The sequence below is a fragment of the Tursiops truncatus genome, chromosome 1 (genome assembly GCF_011762595.2).
Source record: "Tursiops truncatus isolate mTurTru1 chromosome 1, mTurTru1.mat.Y, whole genome shotgun sequence".
Lineage (NCBI taxonomy): Eukaryota > Metazoa > Chordata > Mammalia > Artiodactyla > Delphinidae > Tursiops > Tursiops truncatus.
The window spans coordinates 129,663,580-129,673,730 of NC_047034.1; the positions used below are offsets into that span (position 1 = coordinate 129,663,580).

General features: G+C 46.4%; 1 protein-coding gene across 2 annotated transcripts in view; it reads right to left on the minus strand.

Annotated features, from left to right (window-relative positions):
• PGM1 (phosphoglucomutase 1) overlaps positions 1 to 8,479 on the minus strand; it is a 57,777-nt gene extending 49,298 nt beyond the window's left edge. The window contains exon 1 of one of the 2 annotated variants that reach the window (XM_073788873.1): positions 8,021 to 8,479. In XM_073788873.1, coding sequence (XP_073644974.1) covers positions 8,021 to 8,266 — 246 coding nt within the window. In that variant the 5' untranslated portion in view covers positions 8,267 to 8,479. The remainder of the gene's footprint in view (positions 1 to 8,020) is intronic. The other variant, XM_073788878.1, reaches the window with a different exon arrangement.
• Between the last annotated feature and the right edge of the window lie 1,672 nt (positions 8,480 to 10,151).

The following is a 10,151-nucleotide window of genomic DNA, read 5'->3' on the forward strand; positions in this document are numbered from 1 at the left end:
AATATTTAGCCTAACACATAGTACCCAGAATAACATCGATATAGGCATACCTCAGAGATATTGCAGTTCCAGACAACTGCAATAAAGTGAATATCACAATAAAGCAAGTCATACGAATTTTTTGGCTTCTCAGTGCATATAAAAGTTATGTTTACATTATTCTGCAGTCTGTTTAGTGTACAATAGCATCATGTCTAAAAAAATTGTATATACCTTAATTTTAAAATATTTTATTGGTAAAATAAAATGTTAAGCATCATCTGAGCCTTCAGTGAGTTATCATCTTTTTGCACTAGCAACTTCAAAGATCATTGATCACATAACAAATATAATAATGATGAAAAAGTTGGAAATATTGCGAGAATTACCAAAATTTGACACAAAGACATGAAATGAGCAAATGTTGCTGGAAAAAAACTCGTCACAGAGTTGCCACAAATCTTCAATTTGCAAAAAATACAGTATCCGTGAAGTGCAAAAAAGCAAAGTGCAATAAAATGAGGCATACCTGTATTTCCCAGCCTCCCTTGCTGCTTGAGGAGGCCTTAGCCTAAGTTTCAGCCAATGGAACAGGAGTGAAATCGATTACATGCAGCCTCTGAGAAAGGTGTGCCTTCCTCCCTCTTTCTCCCCTTCCTGTTGGCTGGAATGACCATATGGTGGTAGGCAGCCACGTTGGACTATGCAGATAAGGGCAATTCACTGGGGAAGGCTGAGCAACAAAAGAAAAACATGCATCCTCTGACACAGTGGAGCCCCGACCCTAGGCCTGGACTGCCCACACCCAGTCTATTACAGAAAGGGTAATACTCTTGAACCTATTACTATGAACTTTTATTTTAAGTAACTTATTTTAGAACTCTGCTATAGCAGCCAAAACCTACGTTTTAACTAATGATAAAATTTGGTGTTCTGTACCAAAACAGAATCTAAAGTATGCAGCATTGGCATACTTTTTATGGCCATGGCAAAATTTTTACCACCACTACCCTGGAAGGCAGACCACGGGCCAACCAAACCTGTAGCTCTAGGCAAATGGTTAGGAGAATTCAGAACAGGAGTGTTTGTTGGCTGCTTCTTGCCACAATACAGAGAGGAGCTCAGGCAAGGACTAGGCATCCTGCAAGCAGAAATGGAGGTGATGGTTCTGCTAAGGAAAGTTTTCTTTGTGGCTTGTACACCATGTTGCCCAAGTCCAGTAATTTGTACACTGCAGAGTTGAGATGAAGATCATTTGTATACCTACGCTAAAGCAGCTACCCATGAAGCAGCAGGTGTAGCAGAAAAGGCTTAAATCTTTCCCGAGATTCTCTGCCACACAGTGGGAACTAGCCTACCAGCAAATAACCCATTAAGGATACTGTCTTCTTACCCAGCCTAGCTTTTCCTACTGTCTTAAAGTGACCATCAGTGACAGAGAAATCAGGGGAGGGACAAAGCATAGAGGCCAAAAACTAAAAGCTAATGTTTTCAGGCTTCTAAACTCCATCTAGGTGAGAACTTTCACTGTGGTTATCAGTGTTGGAGAAACAAAGGACTTTTAGGAAAGATAAATGGGGCCTTAAAGGAATGGGTAGGGGATATTATAATTTTGTGATAATGTCTGTTTAGGTGTGGTGCTGAGTCAATTTTCCTTGGTTTCCAGAAACTCTCTCCCAGGGACGGGATTTATGACAACTGAGGAGGCTCTGCTTTTAGGCAGAGAAAGGGGTTCAGAAAAATGCCTATTCTCAAAGGCCTTCAGCTCGAAATAGTTTTTATGCCACAGTGATGTATTCTGGACCCCTTCAGACTTCAGAAAAGCTTTCAGAAGAATGATTTGAGTGGGCTACACCTCTAAGAAAGTTAAGCAGGCAAGTTTCTATGATCCATTCATTCTCCCTTAAATTTCCTTGAACTTGACACAGACATACCCAGTCATTCTGTGGCCATTGGAGCTGTGGTTAAAGTGGGGAATCACCTTTTAAAAATGGCTACTGAAGCACTGACGTATATACACTACCAAATGTAAAGTGGATGGCTAGTGGGAAGCAGCCGCATAGCACAGGGATAACACAGGGAGATCAGCTCGGTGCTTTGTGACCCCCTAAAGGGATGGGATAGGGAAGGTGGGAGGGAGATGCGAGAGGGAGGAGATATGGGGATATACGTATGCATATAGCTGATTCACTCTGTTATACAGCAGAAACTAACACGACATTGTAAAGCATTTATACTCCAATAAAGATGTGAAAACACACACACACACACACACACACAAATTAAAAAATAAAAAAAAATTTTAAATGGCTCCTGAGTGTGCCAAGTAATCGAGGGCTTACCTTCAGTTGGGAGAATTTGGAGAAGAGTTTTCTTACCTGGTGTCCTCAAACGGGATGGACCACAAACGGGGTAGCCCTAGGGGTGGGGGGGATGTTTGGAAAGGGTGAAAAGGGGCTGCCTTTGCCTCAGGGTTTTGTTGCTTTTTTAACTTCAACTGTTGGAAGTCTCCCTTCCCAATGCTTATCCCAGTCACCATTCAGATGAGTCCCTGAGGCACAAGATAGAAAAGGTGAATGAAGCCCTGAATAAATACAGTGAGGAATGTCAATCAGCTCAGGCCAATGAGGCTGAAACACTTTGAACACTACGTTTTCGTACTGGAAACAATTTCTTCCCTTTTTCCTCTTCATGAGTGCCCCAAAGTGTTTCTGAAAAGAAGAAACGTGACAGGTAGGTGGTGGTACAGAAAGACTTGATTGACTTGTCCAACCTGCTAGAAATGGTGGAGCTGGAATCAGGACTCTGGTCTTCTGATATTTCATCCAGTTGATCGTTTCCATAAATAAGTATATCCCAAAGCAAGCAGTTTCAGGGATTGTTATATCTTACTTAAAAGCTTGGGAAAACTGGATTGGGCAATGTTAAGTAGGACTTTCAGAGCTTTTAATATACAAAAGAGTCATGTGAGATTGCAAGAGGGCCCAGAATGATATTGGGAAATATCAATTTCCACCACCCCAGGGTTGATATGACTATCCATACATTATAAAAATCTTCCCAGGGTTAAGTTTGGCCTCTTCCTTTTAAACTGCTGTTAGTGGCATACAGGGAGGGTGAGATCCTGTTTTCCTACAGATTATACCGTACGGCTCATTTTGGCAACTGACAACTGAATCTGTTTTTGCCTGCTGTTGAGTGTGAATGATTCTGCCCAAGGAGTACTTTCCTCCCAGGTCACACTGCCTGGTGGGATTTGGGGATAAGGATTTGGGGGTAGGATTTGGGGTAACTTTCCTCCTGAGTCACCACATGGTAGGATCTGGGGGTAAGGATTTGATTCTGAATAAATATTAGTAATTTTTTTTTTTTTTTTTTTTTTTTTTTTGCGGTACTCGGGCCTCTCACTGTTCTGGCCACTCCCGTTGCGGAGCACAGGCTCCGGACGCGCAGGCTCAGCGGCCATGGCTCACGGGCCCAGCCGCTCCGCGGCATGTGGGATCCTCCCGGACCGGGGCACGAACCCGCGTCCCCTGCATCGGCAGGCGGACTCTCAACCACTGTGCCACCAGGGAAGCCCAAATATTAGTCTCTTATACTGAGCTCTAATATGCTTACAAACACCTGTGTTGCTAAAGAGTGAGCTGAAATGGTCACTACATTGTGTGAGTCCCACGGGCTTAATCAGCAGGGTGAGTAGCCATTCTGGGGCCAAACCAACCAGCGTGAGGACCACAAACACTGGCGGGAGCTCAAGATGAACTCGCAGTTCATCTGAATGGTCTCCTGGGATAAAGCAGAGAACAAGACAAGCCCAGGCTTCATCCACTTGAGACCTACAGTCAAGAAGGTTTGTGTTGGAGGCCAGGTGGGTTACAGACAAGCAACCCAACAACCACTATAAGATGCAGTCAGCGCTGTTATGGAGGTGAGCAAGACAGGCTACGAGAGCAGAAAAGTGGTGCACCTGATTCAGGGATTGGGAGCAGAGAAGTGCCAACTAAACCCAGACCTGAAGGTGAAGGGGCGAGAAGAACGCTCCAGGTGGAACCAGATGTGAGAGAGTAGAGCACGTTGAAGAAGTAGGTTGAAGAGGCTGGTTGGAGAGAGCCCCATCCTCCAACTCTATTGTTTCACGCTCTACAGGAAGCAACCACACTAAAAACCCCTCATGTTTTATATTTTACGAGATACTTCCACACATACTGCTTTATTTTCTCACTACAGCAAACATTTCAGGCGTCCCTGGCCCACACTCACAGAGTCAGGAAAAGAGACTGGGAATTGCCCCCTCTGTTCCTGGAATGCAAGAGATGTTACACAGTAGCAAACACAGATATGCCAGGACTGTGTTCCAAATACTAGATTCCCGCAGGGAGTGGCTGAGGACACTCTCAGTCTGGGTAAAGGTTTTTTTTTTTAACATCTTTATTGGAGTATAATTGCTCTACATTGTTGTGTTCGTTTCTGCTTTATAACAAAGTGAATCAGCTATATGTATACATATATCCCCATATCGCCTCCCTCTTGTGTCTCCCTCCCACCCTCCCTATCCCACCCCTCTAGGTGGTCACAAAGCTGATCTCCCTGTGCTATGCGGCTGCTTCCCACTAGCTATCTGTTTTACATTTGGTAGTGTGTATATGTCAATGCCATTCTCTCACTTCGTCCCAGCTTACCCTTCCCCCTCTCCAGTCTGGGTAAAGCTTTAAGCAGTAAATGAGCATTTGGAAGGTATCCCAAATTCCCTCCTTTTTCGCTTGGGCTAATCTAAGTTTTTGTCACTTGTACCCAATTGGGTTCTGACTAACAAGGTATCACTCTATTTTGGTTGGGGCCATGGAGGGTAAGAGGAAGGTAGGAGACAACGCTGAGATCTATGGGGTGTGGGCATTAATATGTGCCTCAGGCTGGGTATGATTAACTTAGTGTCCCTATATTAGCAGAACATTGATAACAGAAAGTCCTGCCCTCAGGCTCATCCTGAGGTTTCCCTACAAGTGTCATTCAAACAGTTTCCAGGTGAAAAGGGGCTGCCAGGCACTTTTAAATATGTTGTTTCATTTAATCCTCACAAGAGCCTCACTGCGTGCATATTATCATTTCCTGTCTTCACAGACAAGGGGGAAAAAGGATCAGAAATTGAATAACTTGCCCAAGAGAACTGTCCCCAACTCCTATGATTTTTATTCTTTCTGCCTAGAATTCCTCCCCCAACAAATCCATCTTAGAAACTCCAACTCATCCTGTAAGCCTCAATCCTGCTACCACCCCTCTGTGAAAACTTTTTCGCTTCCCCTTCCGCGCCCAAGTACAGCCTGCCATGCTCTTGTCCCTTCAGCATCTGGCACATAACTCCCTCACAACACCTAACACACTGTGCTGTCTGCTTATTCCTGTCTACCTCCCCTTCTAGGCTATGTACTTACTGAGGGCAGGAATGTATTATATCCCAAGTACTAAGTGCAATGACTGATAAGAAGTAAGCACATAATAAATGTTTAATGAGAATAAATGTATGGGTCATAAACTATATGCTGGCTTTAAGTGCTGGAATATACTTGAAGTATTTTCCATATACTTCATAATTCAGGGCAACAGAACAAGGATTCATTGAATGCTGCATTGCCTTAGGTACGAGGGAGTGTCACATGTAAACTGACAATTTCATCTATCCTAGCGGTATCTATGGGGAAAGGTCAGTTAAGGGAGAAGAGTGGCAGACAGGGGCTCCCGGGAAACGCTTTCTGAAGATGCTATCTGGATTGCACCAGAAGAGAAAGAGCAGCATATTTAAATCCCTGGTGAGGGATGAGAGAGAGAGAGAATCAAATCAGAGAACAGTGAGCTGAGGATGGAAACCTAGGGAATAGCTAGGATGTGGGTAGAGTAAGCAGCCCATGAAGGAACTCTCAAAAAGTGTGAGTAGAATCGGGAGACAGTGACCAAGGCAAGGGAATGAGAATTTTTAATGAGTACGAAGTCAGCAGTGCCAAATGCAACAGGCAGGTCAGATAAGATAAGGCCTAAACAGTGTGCAATGGATTTAGCAACCAGAAGTCATCAGTAACCTTGGCAAGAGCAACGTCAGTGGAGTGGTGGAATAAACAGAAGCCAGACTGCAGTAAGGCGGTGAGTGAACGGGAGTTAAGAAATCTGTGATGGTGAATGCACACAACCTTTACAAAGATTGGCTAAAAGGGGGCGGGGAAAGCAACAGGGTAGAAGCAAAAGGGTGAAGAGGTTTTAAGAACATATATTTTTAGTCTTAACCAATTCTTTTCTTTCACCCCACGCTACTCTCAAATGGACAGTTTTCCAGTTGGACCCCTTAAATTCCCACGATGCTGTAAGCCCCTTAAGGACAAATCTTGCTTCTAAATCATCTTTTTATTCCACCCATTTCTCTGACATAGTATAGGCTCAGTATTTGCTGAAGAAATGCAAATTCAACACAGGTGATAACAGGGAAATGAACAAGAGCTGTACTGGGATACAGGTCTTGTTCATTCTTCGTTCTTCTTTCAAGGGAATGTGAGGTTGTCTGAAAACTCAGGATTATAAAGAAAACAAATCCAGACAATCTTCTCTCACCGATGCTTATAAATGTTTGACCCAGAGAGGCAGATGTAGATTGTTCCCAGTTTAGATTTGAGAGACAGCTGGAAAATATATCTTTAGACTCAGGGTCTCTTCATTCCCAGAAACTGTTCAAGTCCTTGGAACTAGCAGGTGTATACTAGATTCTCAGTGCTGCCATTAGAGTTCCTGTTGAACCTGCCTAAGCTTCAGTTTTCTAATTGGCATCTTGAAGATGCCCATAATAGCATCTACCTCATAAGGCTACAGGAGGATAAATGAGATACTGCAGGGAAGCATTTTTCACAGGGCTTGGCAAAATGGCACTCAATATGTTAATAAGAGAAATAAAGTACTGCTAAAATGGATAAAAATATTACTAAATATTACTGAGTTCCAGAAGAGGTGAGTGTAAGTCAAATCTTATGTTAAATATAGAAAGAAAAAAGAAAACTTAAAAAAAAACTCGTTAGAAAACTTTTTTATAAGAGTAAACAATTACCCCAATTTACCTATTTTATAAAGCCGCATTTTCGCAAACGTACCAGGTTGACTGAAAAGTCTACTTCAAGGTTTCACCTAAGTGGACCTGCCCCATTAACTCATTTAACGTTCCTTACCTGTGGTGGCAGAACCAAGGTATTGCGTTAATTTCCTGGCCTGCCACGACTGCTTACACAAGAGCGCCCTTGGGTAGGTGGTTTCTGTTCTAATGGAAATTCAGCTCCAGCCCCCTCGGTGGAACAGATCCAGTAGCAACAACGAGCAAAGACTACCGTTTTCAAAAGCCTGCCCCCCCAGCAACCAGGCCGCTCCAGGGCAGAGGCAGAAGCTCCGTCCCAGCAAACTTAGGGGACGGGGAAAGGGACTTTGCGACCGCCTCCTCAGAACTGAGCGCTTGACCACCAGCGGGGCGGGTGCCCAAAGCCTTGAGCTCGCAGCCAGCGGGAAGCGCCAGTCCCGGACGAGAATAGCAGGCAACCCGGCGGGATGCAAAGGGGTTCTGAGCAAGGCGGTGACCTCTAACCTTTCCCGGTTAAGGCGACTGCACTCTGCTCCGTAACTGCATCTTCACCGGCAGAAAAGGTTAACGTAAAGGTCAGAGGCCTGGACGGCGGCGGGGGGGAGGGGAGGGAGGGAGGAGGAGAGAGAAGGGAGGCGCAGGAGGCGGAGGGGCGGGCCTCCCAAGGTCAAGCCCTGCCCTTCGCCTCGCGCCCCCCCGCCCGCGGGGGCGGGGGGGAGACGAGGGATGGGAGGAGCTGGCAGAAGAGCAGCTCTGCGGTGCCCCGTGGCCACTGTCCGGCCCTGGGCCACCTCTGCCCGGCCCGCTAGGCCAGGAAGAGCGAGCGCAGAGAATTGTGGGGGTGGAGACTGAAGCGGCGCGCGCGGAAGTGGCCCCGCAAGAGTGAGGCAGAAGGCGGGCGGGCGACGGGGGCGACCGAGGAGCGGGCGCGTCCCTTACCCCGTTGGCGGCGGCGATGCGGACGATGAGCTGGATGGCCTCCTTCATGTAGAACCTGCCGTCACCGCCCACCACCAGGGTGGCCTCCTGCCGCTTTGCCGTCTCCACGGTGGAGATGATACTCTGGATGAAATTCTCGGCATAGTTGGCGCTGCTCTGAAACACCTTCACCCGCTTCCGCAGCCCGCTCGTGCCCGGCTTCTGGTCTTGGTACGCCTTGGTCTTAACGGTCACGATCTTCACCATGGTGGCGACTAGCTTCCTGGGGCCCGAGCGGACTCTGCTAAGCGAGGGGCGACCGGAGCTGTGGCTGCAGCTGCTGTGTGGTGAGGCCGCTGACGGGTCGGGGCAATGCAGGCTCTCTCAGCGGTGCTCGTCCCTCCTCCTTAAAGGGACAGGGGACAGGGCCCTCCCTTCGCGGCCAGCCCACCTCCTTGCAGGTCCGAGAGGGAGGGGAATGGGGTGCGCCCACCCCTAGGCCACCAGTGTGATGGGTGGAGCCTCTCTGATTTACCCTCCCCTCGTAAACCCATCCGCTGTAAAATGAAATCCGGAACTCCTCCCATAAGTGGAAGAGCAGAGCTTGGGGTAGGGACCGGGTCACAGGGCAAGGACTTGAGGCAGAGTGGGAAAAATAGAGTAGGGACAGCCGGACTTAGAAGACTTGGGAAGATTCCAACTTAGGATTTTTCCGCTTTATGATGGTGCGAAAGCAATAAGCATTCAGTAGAAGCCATACTTCTAATTTTGATTTTTGATCTTTTCCTGGGCTAGCAATATGCAGTAGGTACTCTGTACACTGGAGATGCTGAGCTGTGACAGCAAACCCAGCCCCAGCTCCCAGTCAGCCACTTGATCAGGAGGGTAAACAACCAATACACGTGGAACCACTCTGTATCCATACAACCATTCTGTTTTTCACTTTCAGTACAGTATTCAATAAATTGCATGAGACATTCAACACTTTAGTATAAAATAGGCTTTGTGTTAGATGAATTGGCCCAACTGCAGGGTAAAGTAAGTACTCTTATAGGTAAGCTAAGCTGAGCTACAGTGTTTGCTAGGTTAGGTGTATTAAATGCGTTTTCCCCTTATGATAGTTTCACCTAACGGTGGGTTTATCAGGAGGAAACCCTAAGTGGAAGAAGATCTGTACAACATTTCCTGTGGTTAAGCTGGAGTTTCATGTGTAAATAACTTTCCGGAAACACGTTCTGAGGGATGGAAGTGTCAGCCTTAGCTAGATTTTGACTCATTTTTTCTATTCTCTAAATATTAGGGTATTTGTGTCTAATTCAAAGGTCTAATTCAACCTACTACTTTCCACCTGTTTACTGATGGCCCACACTTCATTTGGTTAGGGTGGGTGTACTAATAGGTAATTATTGAATATAATGTTTACTGAGTATAACGTTTCTAAAGTACAGGTTTTATTTTTTCCCCTATTTCATGCTCACAAAACTGAGATTCAAAAAATAAAATGGGGGCTTCCCTGGTGGCACAGTGGTTGAGAGTCGCCTGCCGATGCAGGGAACACGGGTTCGTGACCCGGTCGGCGAAGATCCCACATGCCGCGGAGCGGCTGGGCTCGTGAGCCATGGCCCCTGAGCCTGCGTGTCCGGAGCCTGTGCTCTGCAACGGGAGAGGCCACAACAGTAAGAGGCTCGCATACCGAAGGAAGGAAGGAAGGAAGGGAGGGAGGGAGGGAGGGAGGGAGGGAGGAATAAAAACTAGTCAAGGCCACAGAGATAAGTATATGCAGGAGGCCAACTCAGGTGGATGTGGCTCCCAAGCCAGGGCTCTTACCATGATTTGCCTGCATGTCACCAGGTTTGAGAACTAGGAAATGTATGGGGAAGCGTTGATAAACATATGTACAAATACACGGTAAGGCTGAGTGTTACTACCACCAGTTATTTATGTAGTTCAGAATTGGTGAAGAGATCAAAAAGAACTGAGGTGGCCACAGAGGGTTGGAGGATACAGAGTCAATGAAAGAGGCTCGATTGTTAAGTAGGAATCTTCTGTCTTTTAGGTTCAGCATCTCCCTTGATTTGGTGAGAGTGGTTGTCTCCTCTGCTTGAGAAATGTGTCATTTACAAGATGCGTTAACCAGGGAAAGCTAGTTAAT